Source organism: Typopeltis vanoorti, chromosome 2, assembly GCF_054136105.1.
Source record: "Typopeltis vanoorti isolate ZY-2024b chromosome 2, IOZ_Tvanoo_1.0, whole genome shotgun sequence".
NCBI lineage: Eukaryota > Metazoa > Arthropoda > Arachnida > Uropygi > Thelyphonidae > Typopeltis > Typopeltis vanoorti.
The window spans coordinates 68,540,337-68,559,775 of record NC_143550.1 but is presented as its reverse complement, the minus strand read 5'-3'; the positions used below and the strand labels follow the sequence as shown (position 1 = coordinate 68,559,775).

General features: G+C 37.5%; 1 protein-coding gene across 2 annotated transcripts in view; it reads left to right on the top strand.

The window, feature by feature from the left end:
• Nucleotides 1-1,973: 1,973 nt before the first annotated feature.
• Pyroxd1 (pyridine nucleotide-disulfide oxidoreductase domain 1) overlaps nucleotides 1,974-19,439 on the top strand; it is a 218,284-nt gene continuing 200,818 nt past the window's right edge. For both annotated transcript variants that reach the window (XM_090411724.1, XM_090411723.1), the window contains exon 1: nucleotides 1,974-2,167. In XM_090411724.1, coding sequence (XP_090267850.1) covers nucleotides 2,099-2,167 — 69 coding nt within the window. In that variant the 5' untranslated portion in view covers nucleotides 1,974-2,098. The remainder of the gene's footprint in view (nucleotides 2,168-19,439) is intronic.

Genomic DNA, 19,439 nt, shown 5'->3' with positions numbered 1-19,439 from the left:
ATAAAAATCGTTGCATCCAAATTGTTTATCAAAATTTTGCTCTTGAGCTTTCAAGATTAGACTGCTTATTGAGAAATCAGCACTTTTTTATGCTGTGAAAAACACTGACGTTCGTAAGCTTGCACTTTCTAAATATTTTTGTTTCGGTTATGTAGTTTTCTAGTGAGATATGTAACAATCTTTATTCTTCTGCAATGTCGATACTGTTGAAGAGGACAAAGAAAACCTTTTACATATCTCAACATTTTTCGCATCACGTTCTAACTCGAGAATAATTTCAACTTTTATTTTGCGAACCGAGAGACTCGCTTTTAGTCGACACATTTTCGACTTCGTTTTGAACTGATTTTACAGTCGTGGCTGTGTGGATAATGTGAGAGAGTCTGGCCAGAGGCTAGACTGGTGATCACGGTGACGACTACTAGTACTTCCGTAGTAGATCTAATACTTTTTATAAATTTTTAGTGTTCAGGTACGTTCACCAAAAGATCTAGTGCTTTCTACTTCCGAATAATAACAATAACTACAACATGAGAGTTAGACATTTGAATTTAATATTTTTCTTTTCTCCCACCTCCCCATATGACACATTCAGTGACACAAGCATGAATTCTCTTTTTCTTCCCCTCCTCCCTCTCTCTGTTTGCTAACCTTCACTTCCCCCTGATCCCATACTCACGCAATCCGACTGGCATTAGCCAAGCATGAAAATATATTCTTCGCTATTCAAACACTTCTAGTGAGTTATAAGGTCATTACAACATGATTTCTTATTTTATTGTAATTACAAGAACAGAAATTACAATGAATAAAATAAGAAATCAACTACAAACTCCCTTGATGAATGGACTCCTTTTGACAAAGGAAAAATTGAAACATTCATCAGCTACAGATTTTATTAATTCTGAAGAGCTAATTAATTTAGAAAAATCTGCTATAATAATGAATAAATACTTCCAGTGTTTTTCTTGTGAGGTGGAACCCCTGTATATATGTAAATAGCATATTAAATAACTGAAAATTTAATGTTACATTATTTGAAACACGAAAAGGAGAGTTGTAGAATAGGTGCCCTCCTTCGATGAGGCTTTGGACTCCCTGGAGGTGTCATGTAATAATAATTATATGGTAAATTTATACACATGCTAAGTGCTACAGTTACAATTGGAACTTCTGTTATGATAATTGACCTGCAGCTCTTGGACTCATAGATGACTACAGTGAGGTGAGTTTTGACTTTTCTCTTTTCATATTTGTCATACACGTGCTAATTTAACGGTTTTACATTGAATTCATCTGTGATAATGTAGGAATATCGTAAAATGCCCTAAATAGAGTGAAACAAAAGCAAATAAAAATTTAGTTTTTTTTTTTTTTTTTTCAGATCTAGTATCTTTTTCTTGCATAAGTTGGTACAAAATATTTTTGCAGGCAACTATCACCCTGCTGGTGATAGTTCCCTGCACAAGCGTAAGTTATGAATCGGCCCGTAATCTGATGCAGGTGATCTGGGAAGCAAGTCACCACTTTTATTTTTGTCAATTCCAAGAACTGAACAGATACAAAATTTGTACAGTGTATCTATATTCTAAAAACTACCCGAGGAATTAGGAATGCTTGCGTAGTTAACAAAATTTGTAACATTTATCTGTACAAATAGTACACTCGTTTTTAAAGTAATTGTATCTGAATACGCGTAATTAAAATCAATGTGGCCTATTGCTCATTACAGCCGTGATCTCGTGATTTCCGTGCTCATTATAGCCAAATTCGACTGCATATTATAAAGATCAATTGTAGCTAATTAATTTATCGTCACTTTTGCATTTTAATCAGATTTTCTTCGGTTTGGTGACACTTCGTCTTAGAGAGAGCTTCCGGAATTATTATCAATGAATAAATTTGTCATTATTTTGGGGGGCGCTATGGTCGCTAGTTTTGAAGTGTTGCATCATGTGTATCCAGTAATAATATTCACGTGTTTTGTTCGCTCGTGTTCTTGTTATTTATTTATTTATTTTTGATATATGTTACATTATCGAGGTAAATAAGTGGTAGTAACAACTTCTGATTTATTGATATATAGAAACTGTTCGACATGAATAGTTACACTGCAACTTTTGTGATTGTTGGGGGTGGCATTAGTGGAGTTAGTTGTTGTGAACAGGTATTTGTCTTTGAGCTGTATTTTTGATTACTGAGTTTATTTAATTGATTTGTGATGTAGATAGTAGTGTATTGTAGATAGTAGCGCACTCAGGATTTAATCTTGGGGGGAGGGGGGGGTTGAGTAGACGATTTGAGAATACACTACGCATCGCATACGACCAATGACTGAGCATCTGCAATGATCGCTAAATCATAAGTAGTGTAGAAATAGAAGACGCGACACAACATAAATTAAAAAAAAATGAATTTTAATTAGGAAAAGATTTTTGGAAAATTTTCTAGTGTGTTTTTCCTTTTCTTTGGGGGGGAGGGGGAACAGAGCCTCTGAGTGCGCCACTGATTGTAGATGTTTACACCAGCCATCATATTTCCTACCTTTCTCATGCCATGTTTATCCCCAATTCAAGTTTCTTCCTCCGCAATTCACGAAGCTTGTCACCTTTATGTTTGCGAAAAGTCTTCTCTGACACAGTGTAGTTTTATTTAAAATTTACTCGAGGAAAAAAAAAATGACTGCTCGTTGTCTGCGTATTAGTTCGCTGTCAGCAAATTTGAATATTGTGATTACGCAACGTTTCCATGGGATCCGAAAAATTGGCCACCCACAAATATCATTTTTGTCGGTTGTGGCTGAATGTCTGCATTCACGATGGAAAAATCTGAATTTTCCTGAAAGAAAAAAAAAAAATTGTATATTAAAATAGCTAACACACCTACAGTTGAAAAAGTCCATGATAGCATCTCAATAGTTAAGCTGGAAGAACTATGGAACATTGTGCCTTTCATTTGGAAAAGATCATTAGATTCTTGTCATAAGGAAAGTAATCTGAGCTTTTCAATTGAATGTCAGTTAGCCATTCTCATGCAGAGGTAACAGAATTTTTTTTACCTGCTGACTCGTGTTTTTCATCCTGCAGTCAGATCAACGAAAGAACATATAGTTATTATTATTTATTTTGTAACACCTCCAAGGAGTCTAAAGACTCATTGAGGGTGGGCTCCCAACCAGTGGGACACGTACTCCCCAGGGGGGGGCAGTACGTGCTGGGCCTTTCAGGGGTACATGAAAAATCGGTAATGGTGGGAAAACCTCATTTCCACTATTTTACATTAAGATAGGCACTGAACAAAGGTGTGAGTATTTAAAAACAGCTATTTTAAAAACAAGGGGTACAATTTATAGAAATGGGTTTAAAAGGGGTACACAAGTGGAAAAAGGTGTTGGGAACCACTGATCTACACCAATGCCATCTACTGCACACCACCACTAGTATTTTTTGTCTGTAAATTGCGTGTGTCCTAAAGGTCGATTTATCCGTATGTCGGATGAAAAACATGAGTTTTTTGGATAAAAAAAATCCCCACTACCTCCATATGAGATCAGCTAACTCGCCTTCAATTGAAAAATCCCATATAAAGATTCCTTCCATCATGACAAGATGAGAATCGAATTTAAGCCTTTTCCAATCAATCATAATTTACTATCATTCTTCCAATTGTGCTATGGAGGTGCTAACAGACAAACACTATTAGTGGACAATGCGAATGGAGCATTATTATTATTAAGAGAGAGATAGACCTCCAGGGAGTCAGGAACTCATCTAGGGAGACCATACTATTCGCACCAGTCTTGAATTCATTCATGCACTTGCACATACGCAACATCCAACAGCAATTCATTCCAATCATGCACTACACTATGAGAGAAAAATCTAGCCCTGCTCTACCCTAGCCCTACCTTCTACTCAAATTCTGTATGACACTTTCAGAAGTTTGTAAGTCTCAATCATATCATCCATTGTTCTCCTGTCTGCCTGCAGCCTACAAATTCACAATCTGTATTCCACAATCCTGATGTCAATTTTGACACATTCCTTTGCGTGCACTCCACTGTATCAGAATCACCACAGAAACAGGAGACTAAACCTGTGTGCAATAGTCCAAGTGAGGTATTATCAAGACATTGTAAAGAGGCAAAATGACTACCTTATGTTTACATGTCAGTTAAGTAATGGCATTTAGTAGTGTACATAGTGGGTTATGTGCAGGACTCAATAAATCATGCAAAATCTTTCTTGCACAAGACCTTCCTCACCATTTTTTATAAAAAATGCCTCAATAAGTCACTAAAGTGATCATTGATGTTGAAACCATGTTCTTTAAAGTTAAAAAAGATTTTATTTACTTAAGTAAAATAAACATATTTTGTTTAGTCTGCAGCTCCTTGCTAGTTGGTAAAATCCACTTGCCGTATGTGAGTGTATTTATTGTGCCTGGGTTATGTGGCATGGAGTACCCTATTGTGATGATGTCTTGGAGTCCTTGAAGGTGTACTGTTAATGTTATCTAATATTATCTGGTATTATCTTTCATGGACAGCATGTATTTACTAAAGGGAGGTCATGGCTTAGTAATCCTTACTTATTACAACAAGGTGACTGCTTCCATGGACAGAGGAGAAGGATATGCACAGTAATATACTTAGATTTTTTTGCAAAGGCTTTTGATAGATTACTGCATGATAAGTTGATAGTCAAACTAAAGTGGATGGGGTTGGATATTAGATTGGTGTATTGGATTGGAGACTGGCTATCTGACAGGTATCAACAAGTTGTGTATGGGGGGAGCGATATCCAGGAAAAGGAAAGTTACTAGTGGTGTGCCTCAGGGGTCTGTTTTAGGGCCATTGCTGTTTAACTTGTATATTAATGATATTGGTGAAGATTTGAATGGAGATATAAAATGGGATGCAGAATTTATGCTTGGTGATGATATACTGTCGGAGGTCAAGGAAATAAGAGATCTGGGGGTGATAGTGGATAAGGATCTGAAATTTAGGACACACATATCCAAAATTGTGAAGACAACACAAAGACTTCTGGGAATAATGCAGAGGATGCTGACTTGTAGAAGTAGAGAGATTCTTGTTCCATTGTATAAGGTTTTGATTAGGCCACACGTGGATTATTGTACCCAGATTTGGTCACCTGGTTTTCAGAAGGATGAAGAGATGTTGGAAAGGGTCCAGAGGCGACTGACTAAGGTAGTTTCTAACTTCTGGAATGTCGCATATGAGGAAAGATTGAGAAGATTCAACTTGCAGAGTCTGGTAGACAGGAGGAAGAGGGGGAGATATGATAGAGACCTACAAGATATTAAGGGGTTGTTATAGGATCAATGCTGGAGAGGTTCTACAGAAAATAGTGGGAGATCAGGGGAGAACCAGAGGTCATCCCTGGAAACTGTATAAAGAAGGTGTGAGTAGGGGAGTGAGAAGCAGGTTTTTTTCATGCAGAGCTATGAAAAAAATGATTGGAAAAAAGCTATGATTGGAATGCCTTGCCTGAGAGTGTGGTGTCCACAGAGAATTTGAGTGTGTTTAAAGCATGGTATGATGAGCTGTGTGTATGATAAAAGGACTCCTAAATGAGTCTTTGACTCCATGAGGTCTTACATAATAATAATAATAATAATAAGATTCATCTTGTCATCATGAGAATTGAACCCAGCTCTTTTCCAGTTGGAAGGCACATTGTCATTATTGCAATAGTACAATATTACAGTGTTGAACTAAGTTTGGTATCTTTAACATAATTACTAATATTTTAACTTATGAAATGCAGATCATTAGTTTCAAAAGGGAACAAAATATTTTCACATGGCATATACCAATATAGTTTAATACCCACTAGTCCATGTTTATATAATCTAGCTATATGTATACATTTCTCTGTAGTGTGGTTCAAAGAATGATGGGACATGCACTCTTTATTGGAAAAGAGACCTGTATTTGATTCTTATTATCATAAGAGTAATCTTTGTATGAGTTTTCATTTGAAGGTGAGTTAGCAAATGTCATGATTTTTCTCCCTGAAATTTGGGTTTCTCAAACTGCATAATAGGCATATTGGCCAGAAAATAGAAACATAATTAACAGACAAAAATACTGCTTAGTGGTTAGTAAATGGCATAATGCCATCAGAAGATCATGTGGTGTGAAGCATAGTGTAGACTTGCTTCCTGCATTGAGATATGGGATTCTTTGAAGAGTTGTGTGATTGAGTACTACCCTTAGATCTGAAAAAGAGGGCATCTGCCCTAAGTCCTGCATATCACAGACAGACCAAAAAAAAAAAAAAACATATATTAAATAAGAAATAAAAAATGAAATATTCAGAATCAATCTTATAGAAAAATAAATTTTATGGAATAAATATATATAATATTTATGAATTATTTGTCTTCGTTTTTTTTAGCCATCCAAACATTGCTGGCCCATGAACAGAACACCCAAACATATACAGTAATAACGAAAGTTATCCATTTTGTTATTTTGCAACTTCTAGTCAATAAAAATCAAAAGCATTCACACATTTTAATAATAACAATATTTAATAAAATAGTATTTAATAATAATAATAATAATAATAATACTGGCATTTTACTGTCCACTCACATGAGCAGCATTGCAAGAACAGTGTTTAGTGCTAGACAAGAACCAACTATACTGGCTATGCAGTCACATTTTCTCAGTACCAAGGTTGTGATACTGTAGTCTTAAACTTCATATCAATACGTACAGTTTTGTACGTATTGATATGCAAGCACGTACAGTAGTACCAAACAGCATTTGGATGTAAAGCAGTCCCATATACTACATACGCATTTCACCAAAAAAAAAAAAAAAATCAAACTGTATGTAATAAGTAGTATTTGGATAGTATAGTGGTATATAGGACTGCTTTACTTCCAACTGCTTGGTACTACTTGATGGCATACAGTTTAAAAAACCAGCATCATAATCCCTGGTACTAGGAGCTGGCACATAGCAAACTTGACTGTGTTTTACAGTATGCGGTTATATTTTTTTCAGTGTTTCTAATGTACCAGTTATTTAGTATGGCTTCTGTTAATTTTAAGTAATTCTGTTTCATCTTAAAAGTGAAATGAGAATCTGGATTTAGCAGTTTTCTAATGCAGTATGGCTCTGCACCGATATCCGACATATGACAACACATCTACAGATATCAAGAACAGTGTTCATAATATTTCAGAAGATGTGCAGACTGTTCCTTCTTTTGTATTTATAACAGAAATGTTTTTATTTTTTGTGCCAAAAGTTATGTAATATATTTTACATATGTCAAGATTAATGATTCTTCTCATGAGTTAACTCTTTTGAAGTCATAAAGAGCAGAACATTTTCAGGTACTATGTAAATTGCAAAATCAGCACTGAAACTAGGAGTAAGACCACAAAATAGTATTTCAACCATTTTTATAATGGCTATATACTTATAAGTATATTAGTACAATGGATGAGCAAAAAACCTTTAACATTGGATTTGAAGACCTGCTGATTACACTACTTAGAAAACATATAAGTTGGGAGACTGTTTGAGAAGATAAGAGAAGATAAGCAAAATTTTTCTTCTACTTGATTTATATTGGAACAAGGAAGAAAAGGCCTGGTGTTAATAATAAAGACTCATTGCAGGAGGTACATGCTGTTACATACAAAGCCCAACAAACCATGCTTTAAACTTGTTTAATATCCTCATTTATCACACTGTCAGGCAATGTATTCCTCTTGCTAACCACTCTCTGTTCAAAGAACCCCTTCCTTGTACCCTTGCTCACATCCTCATACAGTTTCCAGGGATGTCCCCTTGTTATATCTATTTCTTTCATTCTGGGAAAAATTTCTTCCACATTAATAGTAATAATAATAATTATTATTATAGTAATAATTATGGTGGTAACAACTCTTTACCAATTTCAATGTCACAGTCCTATCCCCTTTCTTCTTCCTTTTCACAAGGCTTTGCAGTCCCTTCAGTCTGTTTTCATATTTCACATCCAAAGAGCAAATACCACCCTAGTCAGTCATCTCTGGACAGTTTTCCCTCTAATATGCACGCGCGCGCACACACACACACACACACACACATATATATGCACTGGTCAAATAGGGAATGTACATACCTGGTAACAGCACTCAAAAAATTTTTACTTTCCGAGTTTCTAATTTACAATCAATAATTTTTGAACATAATATAAAAATGAATTATATGATGAATTGTACTGGTCACTTATTTATTTAGTAATTTCTCCATTTTCTCTATTTCCTAAGCCATTAGGAAAAAGAAAACCAGGACGTCTTCTTAAACGATTCAACGATGACTTCTAAGGCCGGAACAGGCCATGCTAGGCCTAAATCCTTGATACGCATGATGATGATGATGACTTATTTTATTTAGTAATTTCTCCATTTTCTCTACTTCAGTATAACTCTAACCCATTCCAACTTAATACACGCTAATCTGTGGCTTTAGGCAAACTGACACTGACATCAGCAAGTTGCTGAGGCATATTTGTTTAGAATGTCTACTGTAGACAACAAAGTTATTTGAACTTGTTTGCTGATGATGCAAACAGTGATGGATTTTGTAGCTATGCAGATTTAAGCAAATTAATTTAGAGCTTACAATTTTACAGATCAAATCTGTGTACAATAATCCATGTAAGACCTGATCAAGGCCTTAAAAAAAGAGCAACATTATTACAAGAAGTGTTTTAGTGCACACATTGAGTCTGAGACTGGAAGCTTGCATGTAAAATGTTTTTCATGTGAATGTAAGCTAGCAAAAATTAGAGGGAACATTGCTGTGGACCTTTTCTAATGTATGTCATCACCACCATGAAAACCAGGAGACCAGCTTTGTGCACCATAATTCATATAAGGCCTGATCAAGGCCTTAATACAATGAAACCATAACCACCTTATTTCTGCATTCTGAGGTCCTCTGCATCATTGCCATAATCTGATGTGATGACTTCACAACTTGTGCATAGTGATAGTCTTGGGCCAGATCTCTGATTGGCTACCAGTGGAGATTGAACTGTACCCTCAGCCTCCAAAAGTAAGATGAGAATAAAAGCCATTAGCTGATTTTGATTGATATTATTATTAACACCCAATTTCCAGGGAGTCAAAAGACTCATCATGGGGGGCACACACCACTTTAAACTCATTCAATGTATTTCACCATGATGTCAAGTAGCCACTCTTCATACAAAGAATTACATATGCCTCTGCTCACACCCTCCTTATGCAGTGTCCAAGTATGACTCCTTTTCCTACTCCCTTCCCCCCATTCTATGAAAAATTTCTTCAACATTGACCTGATAACATTAGGCTGCTTAGAAGGATAAAAGAGAATAGTGTGACAGGAAGGGTGGTCAGCGTGTTGCCTAGGTATGACTGTGGTGAGATGAGGTGGAGAGCAAGCATATCACACCACAACCACTCAAATGCGATGGACTGCATTTGAGTGGTTGTGGTGTGAGTCGCTTGGAGAGACTGCTGCTGGAAAGTAGAAAAGTGAGTAGAGTGAGAGAGAATGAATCATATCAAGCAGAAAGTGATGTGGAAGAGCAGGAGAGATTGAAGAGGTGGTTATGAATGAGGAAGTGAGTGGTATGAGTATAGAAAATGGTGTGCAAGAGGAGCAGGGAAACAGGAAGGCTCAGGGTGGACGGGTAAACAGCAGGAGAAAGGTGGATGCTCCGAGAGGAGGTGAGAGCATGTGTAGAGAGGAAGGGAATGGGGTAACCTGGGATCAAGAAGAAACAGTTGGAATTGAAAAGAGTTTTAAAATGAATAAGCAGAAAGGGAAATGGTCCCAGTCGAGCATGGAGAGATCGCATCGAGTTGGTGGTATCTGTGGAACTAGCTGTAGATCCAGAAATGAACTGTTGTGTTTGTATACAAATGCTAGAAGTATAAGAAACAAGGCAGGTGAAATGGTTGCATTAATTGTGTCTGTTCACCCAAAGATTGTCGTAATAAGTAAGACATGGTTGGAAGAGGACAACATCCTGACAGGAATAGAGATGGAAGGGTATGATGTGTTTCATGAGGATACAAGGGGTAAAAAAAGGAGGGGGAGTGCTATTGATGATAGAGAAAGAGATGTCCATACAAAGTAGAGATGCAAGAACGGAAATAGTGCCAGTGGTTTTGAGGCAGTAGGGTGTGAGATAGAGGTGAATGGAATGAAACTTGGTTGGATGTTGTTATAGACCAGGTAATGTGGATGGTGGTGATAATGAAATATATAATCAAATTAGCCAAGCAAATGAGAAAAGGGTGATCTTTATGGGCAATTTTAATTATGGAAATATAGACTGGAATAATGAGATAGCAACTGGAAGTAAAGAAAAATGAGTTTCTTGAGTTTTTGAGGGATAACTACCTCAGACAGTATGTAACAGAAGGCACACGAGGATTGTGGGTCTTGGATTTTGTCATCTCATCAGGGGATGTAATTATAAATGAGGTGTCAAATCATCCACCAATTGGTGAGAGTGACCATGAGGTGATTACTTGGGTGGTTGCAAGCAGTGGGAGGACCTCTGTGAGAAACGGGTATATGTGGAACTACAGGGGGGGGATTATGAAGAGCTTAGGAGACAGCTTGCGGGTGTAACATGGAATGAGGAGTTAGCTGGAAAAGAGACCAATGCAGCTTGGGGGGATTTTCAAAAACTATCTAGTAGATGCAATGTCTAAATGTATTCCCAGGATGAGAAGGTTAAATAAGGTAGGTGTGAGATGAATGATTAAAGAGATTAAGCATGCGATACAGAGAAAGAGGGCATTGTGGAGGCAGCATAAGAAAAGTGGAAATAACCAATTCCATGAGGTCTACAAAGACCAGGCAAGGAGGGTGACTTGGTTGGTGAGGGTAGCTAAAGAGAGGTATGAACAGCAGTTAGCTAATGAAGCCAAAAAGAATCCTAAGGAGTTCTTTTGATATGTAGCCAGCAAAAAAAAAAAATGATTTTGAAAGGATGACATTGATAGGAGAAAATGGTATAAAGACAACTGTTGCAGAATGTGTGGTGGAGATACTTAATGAGCAGTTCATAAAGGTCTTTCAATCTTGTGAATGTGACTACATGGAGAGATTGAGAGCAGTAGATGATGGGGAGGAGAGACTGACTGTAAGTGAGCAAGAGGTGTATGGGGAGTTGAGTAAACTAGATGTTAATAAGGCTGTGGGACTTGATAATATATCACGACTTATTCTGAAGGAATGTGCCAGGGAGTCGACACCTGCCTTGACATATTTTTTTAATACGAGTCTTGTACTCGGTCAAGTTACGAAGGAGGACAAGATTGTGTCACTTCGTAAAGGAGGTGATCGAACTCAAGTATCAAATTATAGGCCTATCTGTGTGTCAGGGGTTGTGGTTATGTTGTTGACGAAGCTTGTGAGAACTAGGATCCAGAGTTGGGTTGACAACAATGGTATTATCTTTGATAGACAGCATGGATTTGCTAAAGGGAAGTCATGTTTTACTAATCTACTTATTACAATAAAGTGACTGCTTCCTTGGACAGAGGTGAAGGTTACACAGTAATATACTTAGATTTCGCAAAGGCTTTTGATAGAGTTCCTCATGATAAATTGATAGTCAAACTAGAGCAGATGGAGTTGGATATTAGATTAGTCCATTGAATTGGAGACTGGCTATCTGATAGGTATCAACAAGTTGTGTATGGGGGTGCGATATCCAAGAAAAGGAAAGTCACTAGTGAAGTGCCTCAGGGGGTCTGTTTTATGGCCATTACTGTTTAACTTGTATATTAGTGATATAGGTGAAGTAGGGAGATATTCAGTTGCTTGCAGATGATGCAAAGTTGGGACGAACATGAAGAGTAGTGAAGATGTTGTGGCCTTACAGGAAGACTTGAATCGATTGAGTGATTGGGCACAGAAATGGGGATGTGAGTTCAATGTTGCAAAATGTTTAAAATTTAGAAAACAAAGATGGAATGCAGAAGTTATGCTTAGTGAGGATATATTGTTGGAGGTAGAAGAAATAAGAGATCTGGGGGATGATAGTGAATAAGGATGGAAAATTTAGGGGATGCATCGCCAAAATTGTGAAGACAACACAAAGACTTCTGGGAATGATGCGGAAGACACTGACGTGCAGAAGTAGGGAGATTTTTGTTCCATTGTATAAGGCTTTGATTAGGTCACACATGGGCTATTGTGCCCAGATTTGGTCACCGGGTTTTCAGAAGGATGAAGAGATGTTGGAAAGGGTCCAAAGGCGACTGACTAAGGTAGTTTTTGACCTCTGGAATGTCGAGTATGAGGAAAGATTGAGAAGATGCAATTTGCAGAGTCTGGTGGGCAGGAGGAAGAGGGGAGATATGATAGAGACCTAGAAGTTGGTAAGGGGTTGTTATGGGATCAATGCTGGGGAAGTTCTACAGAAAATAGTGGTAGATCGGGGGAGAACCAGAGGTCATCCCTGGAAACTGTATAAAGAAGGTGTGAGTAGCGGAGTGAGAGGCAGGTTTTTCTCGTGCAGAGTTGTAAATGATTGAAATGCCTTGCCTGAGAGTGTGATGTCTGCAAGAAGTTTGAATGTGTTCAAAGCACGGTACGATGAGCTGTATGTGTGTGATAAAAGGACCTTCCAGATGAGTCTTTGACTCCAATGAGGTCTTGGGGAATAATAATAATAACAACACTTTACCAACTTAAATGGCTCAGTTATATCCTCTCTTCCTCCTATTCAAAAAACTTTGCAAATGGCATTCATTTTCAATCTGTCTTCATATCCCATATCCAAAAAAACCAGTTAACCATGTGGACATAACATAATTTCCCTGCTATCATCAGCAGCTTTTCTGCTTCTTTCTTGTCCTTTATATTCTCATGAAAAACATTGTGCCCTTATGTTTCTGTTCTCATCAGCATGTCATCCTCATTCAATCATGTGTCACTTATTCCAACAATTTTTGAGCAAAACTCAATTAGTGAAACAATTTCTTCTACTATAATTACAGCTGTTTTGCCTGCTTCAGTTTAGGAGTGCCCCTGTTTAAATGTGCTATTTACATTTAAACAGGGGCACTGTTTAAATTTTCATTGGCTATTTACTAATGGATTCTTAGGGCATTGTGAGTGTAAATGTACCAAAAAGTATATGTAGCATAAGGAATAGAAATTTACACATACCTTTTTCTGGGTGTTGCGGCTTTTCCTCTTTCTGCGATGTCGAAAAACTACTGAGAGTGTGTGTGTGGGGGGGTAGGCAATTTGGTAGAATTAAGTTAGAAAAACCCGGGTTTTTTCCCGTAATATATATAAACATATATATTATATTATATAGGGTGTGGAAAAGGTGAAAGGGTTGATTTTTTTTAAAATAGGGAAGGGGAAAGGTGGTTGACGGGGTGTGGTCCGTTTTGACTGTTCGTGGTCGTCATCTGAACACATTGGGAAAGTGGATGCTATGTCAGGTCGGGTAGGTGCTTCTGCTTTTGAAGTGTTTGTGTTGTCGCCTATTGGTTGGGGTTGTGACCTCAATTTTATGTTGTGAAGCTTCCAAACCTCAGAGATTATGTAGGGCCTGTGTACATTGATAGAGTTCACGTCACACTTTATAGCTATTGTTTCCGATATTCTGAGCATTGTTTCATTGTCTTGTCTGTCTACTATGATGGCCTTGTGTATCTGCGGGGTGTGTTTTGTTCAAGGGCGTGAACAGCTATTTCCGTTTTTCCTGTGCTTTGTATTCGATTTTTCTTTTTGATGTTACGTGTTTAAATATTCTGGAATAGGGATGTTACAGTCACGGAAGTGTTCTTGTAGTCTCTCCCATAGAGACCTGATGGTGGAACCTGTGTAGGTGATGTCACAGTCTTTTTGGCAGGGAAATTTATAGACTACATTATGCTGTTCAAATATTTCTTTCTGTATGTAAGGTTTGGTGGATTTTAGGAGGTTTTGCCAGTTTTTGGTTTGTGGTGAATACCAGTTTGTAGTCAGTATGTTTGAAGATGTATTTATAGGCTTTGTATGTGTTTTGGGTATATGGTAGTTTGATAATTTTTTGTGTAGGGAAGTTCGTTTTTGTACTTGGGTTGTTTTGGCGTTTTTTTTTGCAGTCTTGTTTGCGTAGTTAATCAGTTGTGTAGGATAGTTGCGATTTAAGAAGATCTGTGTTAGTTTTTTTATTTCTGCGTTTAGACTATTTTGATTGGTTGAAAATTTGTAGGCATTTATGAATTGTGATAAGATGACCGATTTTTTAACAGAATATGGGTGGTATGAGTGAAAATGGAGGTAGTTTCCGATGTGCGAGGGTTTGTGGTATATTTTCGTGGCTATTTTGTTGTGTGTTCTGGTTAATGTCAAGTTTAAGAAATTGATGGATTTGTTCTGTTCGGTTTCTGTGGTGAATTTTAATCTGTTGCTGTAACTGTTTAGGGATGTTTTTAAGGTGGTGATGTGTGTGGGATTACCAATGCACAGAATAGATAATTTTTTGTGTAGGGAAGTTCGTTTTTGTACTTGGGTTGTTTTGGCGTTTTTTTTGCCGTCTTGTTTGCGTAGTTAATCAGTTGTGTAGGATAGTTGCGATTTAAGAAGATCTGTGTTAGTTTTTTTATTTCTGCGTTTAGACTATTTTGATTGGTTGAAAATTTGTAGGCATTTATGAATTGTGATAAGATGACCGATTTTTTAACAGAATATGGGTGGTATGAGTGAAAATGGAGGTAGTTTCCGATGTGCGAGGGTTTGTGGTATATTTTCGTGGCTATTTTGTTGTGTGTTCTGGTTAATATCAAGTTTAAGAAATTGATGGATTTGTTCTGTTCGGTTTCTGTGGTGAATTTTAATCTGTTGCTGTAACTGTTTAGGGATGTTTTTAAGGTGGTGATGTGTGTGGGATTACCAATGCACAGAATATCGTCTACGTATCTGCCATAAAAGGTGATGCCGGTGGGAAGGGAAGGGTGGAGTAGGAGTGATTCTATATGTGCCAGGAATAATTCCGCTAGTTGTCCACTGATGTTTTGGCCCATGGGGAGTCCGAAGATTTGTATGTACATATTGTTGTTGAACTTGAAGAAGTTTGCCGAGATTATTAGTTTTATTAAGTTAATAATATCAATGGGCGTTAGTTTAGTACGAGAGTGTACAATGTGTACAAATGAAGTGTACAATGAAACAATGCTCAGAATATCGGAAACAATAGCTATAAAGTGTGACGCGAACTCTATCAATGTACACAGGCTCTACATAATCTCTGAGGTTTGGAAGCTTCACAACATAAAATTGAGGTCACAACCCCAACCAATAGGCGACAACACAAACACTTCAAAAGCAGAAGCACCTACCCGACCTGACATAGCATCCACTTTCCCGATGTGTTCAGATGACGACCACGAATAGTCGAAACGGACCCCACCCCGTCAACCACCTTTCCCCTTCCCCCTCCCTATTTTAAAAAATCAACCCTTTCACCTTTTCCACACCCTATATAATATAATATATATGTTTATATATATTACGGAAAAAAAACCGGGTTTTTCTAACTTAATTCTACCAAATTGCCTACCCCTCCCACACACACTCTCAGTAGTTTTTCGACATCGCAGAAAGAGGAAAAGCCGCAACACCCAGAAAAAGGCATGTGTAAATTTCTATTCCTTACGCTACATATACTTTTTGGTACATTTACACTCACAATGCCCTAAGAATCCATGAGTAAATAGCCAATGACATTTAAACAGGGGCACTCCTAAACTGAAGCAGGCAAAACAGCTGTAATTATAATAGTTTATTAAGAGGAGTAACATGGGAGTTTTCCCAGAAATAATATACATAATTTCTTCTACTTTATTTGTTCTGTGAGTTCGGAATTAAACTGTGATGGAGTGTTGATTAGCAGCTGCATAAATGAGACTGAGGAAGGAAATTACCTATGTCATTTCTGAATCATCAGCATGGAACTGTTTATAGAAAATACAAGGCAACAAAATAGAGTGAATTGGTGAGAAGTGGGTCTTTAATCAGCCTAATTACGCTCTTCAGTACATGGAACTTTTTCAAAGCTAAACAGGCCTCCATAAAATAATTTTATTAACCAGATTTTTTCCTATTTAATCACAAACATTATTCATGATGTTAATGCAAATGTTCACTGAATGAAAAATGCATATTATATTACTTCCATTTAATCCTTGTGCATTGCTTCAACACTATTCATATGTATAACATTAATGTGTGTTATTTTTGATTATTAATGTATAACACAAATATGTTGCCAGTAGGAGAGAAACGACTGTGGAAGAGTGATATTGTGGGATAAAAATGGGAATAGAGTGACTGATGCAAAGGACATAGTGGAATTGTTCAATGAACACTTTATTGGAGTATTTCATCCTGGAGGAGTCAGTTTTAATGCTAGAGAGATTAGGCAGGTTCGAGGTTTAGAGGTACAGGAGGAGAGTGTGTTTCAAATACTGAGTACTCTGGATGTCAGTAAAGCTATGGGACTGGATGGTATTTCACCACGAGTTTTGAGAGAATGTGTTAGGAAACTGACAGTGCCTTTGACCTGGCTTTTCAATGAAAGTCTGGCTGCGGGAAAGGTGCCCATGGAATGGAAGGAAGGTAAGAATGTGCCATTAAATAAGGGTGGTAGCAAACTGGAAGTGTCTAATTATAGGCCAGTTTGTGTGTCATCAATAGTTAGTAAGATCTTGGAGAAAGTAGTGAAGGACCGTATACAGCATTGGGCAGATGAGGGTAATGTTATCTGTCAGAGTCAACATGGATTTGTGAAGAGGCGCTCTTGTTTTAGCAATATGCTAGCCTTTTATGATAAAGTTACAAGAGCATTAGATGAGGGAAAGGCATATACTGCCATTTTCTTAGACTTAGCGAAGACATTTCACAAGGTGCCACATGATAAGCTGATATTCAAGTTGCAGCACATGGGGCTGGATGTCAGATTGGTCAACTGGATTCAGGATTGGCTGTCCGATAGGTATCAGAGAGTTGTGTATGGTGGGGCAATTTCAAGGAAGCAGAGGGTTACAAGTGGGATCCCACACTGCTCAGTACGGGGACCTATATTGTTTAACCTTTATATCAATGACATTGCAGTGGATTGCAAGGGGATATTCAGTTGTTTGTGGATAATGCAAAGCTGGGAAGGATTATTAGTAATAGTGCAGATGTGGCAGCCCTGCAAAAGGATTTGAATAAGCTAGATAGATGGGCAAATGAATGGGGTTATTGGTTTAATGCAGCAAAATTTAAGGTCTTGAGGTTTGAGAAACATCAATGGGACACTGCATACTCTATGGGAGGAGTTATACTGGAGGAAGTAGGGAAGACGAGTTCTGGGATTGATGATTGATAGAAACCTGAAATTTAGGGGACATATTGCAAAGGTGGTGAAGGTAACACAGAGGATTGCTGCAATAATAAGAAGGACGCTGACCTGCAGAGATAAAACAGTCATCATTCTGTTGTATAAGACCCTGATCAGACCACACCTAGACTATTGTTCTCAGATTTGGTCCCCAGGATTTGAAGGGGATAAATTAACTGCAGAAAGGGTACAAAAGGTGGATAACAAAGATGGTTTCAGGACTGTACAATGATAGTTATGAGGATCGGCTGAGAGAATGTGGACTGTAGAGTTTGGTGGATAGAAGGAGGAGAGGTGATATGATTGAGACTTTTAAACTGTTGAGAGGTGGTTACAGGGTTGACACTGGGGAGTTCTTTCGCTTGGTTGAACAGCAGGGAGGAGTGATGACAAGAGGCCATCCCTGGAAGTTACGAAAGGAAACTGTGAGCAAGAGGGTGATGAGTGGTTTCTTTGCATGGAGGGTGGTTGAGCCGTGGAATGCATTGCCTGATGGAGTGGTGAGAGTGAGAACGGTGAATGAGTTTAAAGAGTGGTATGATAGACTTTGTGTTTCTTGGGGGGGAGGACCTCCCCTCGATGTCTTGATAGACTTTGTGTTTCTTAGGAAGGATCTCCCACGATGAGTCTTTTGACTCCATGGAGGCCTGAATAATAATAATAATAATTAAAGTATGCTGTACCAGTTGTTAATTTTTAATAAAGATTACAAACTGCAATCTTTATTTTATCTCTTGCATTCATTAGATAATGTATATGTTTGTGTGTGCGTGTGTGTGCACATATGCAGCTTGCAAAAGATTTCAGTTTGCAACGAGCAGTTCATAATTTGTCTCTTCATCTTGAAAATGTTATGAATTTAAAATCTTTCCACATAAGTACCTTCCAAACCCTAGTTTTACCAGCAATGCTGAATATCTGGTACATACTTTTTTCATTGTACATGATTTGAATTTTACTGATGAAACATTACTTTGAACATGGTGATTGTTGTCATGTTCATATACAACATAAATGATCCACATTCCAGTGGACATCAATGTTATCAATATTAACTTGTCATTTAGGGATAATATAGTGCCTGCCTGGTTGGCCGATTGGTTAGTGTATCTGCTCTCCAGCCAAAAGGCTGCGGGTTCGAATCCTGCCTTGGGCATGGATGTCTGTGAAAATACAAATGGTGGTGGTGGTGGCCAGCAGATGGCATTGGTGTAGATGATGATGGTAGTTGTAGTTGGTGAAATGAGTGGTGGAGACAGAGAGCTGTTGAGTAGGTGCCCTCCCTCGATGAGTCTTTGGACTCCCTGGAGGTGTCACGTAATAATAATAATAGTTTCAAATTGCCACTGGTATTCCTCTACTGCATCTTTCTTGTTACTATAAAAACTGTAAATTAAATGGATGTCAGCATGCCTTTCCTTATCAACAAATTTAGGTTTTTCAATAAAAGCATTGAGTTAACCCGGTACAGTGCTATGTATGTAATCCAAGAACAATTGCAAGAACTAGACTGTAACTAGCCACAACGTGTGTATGGCTTGTATGGAATTGGCACTTGATGTCGATATAAAGTTTGTTTGCTAAAAATCAGTCAAGGCAACCCCTAAAGTTATTCCTCCCTTGATACTCTTTACCTAAATGTCAGATATTAAATACGCATCTTTGATGTAGAAATAACTGTAAATCCATAAAAGAAACAAAATATGCACAAACAGTGGAAAGATCTGTTATTAGTTATAAAAATATTTCCATTTAATTTTTTTAAACTGTCATCAGTGTAACAAAATAGAACTGGGAAATTAAGTATAATTTCTGGGGAATTCCCATGCTACTCCTCTAAAACACTATTAATATAATTAACGGCTATTTTAGCCTGTTTTTGTTTAGGAGTGTCCCTTATATTTAATACATTGGCTAACATAACTCAAAAGGGGTGTATATATATATAATTTAGGACATTACGGGCGAGTGTAGAATGCAATTATGGCAGAATAAAAAATGTTGAAAAATTAT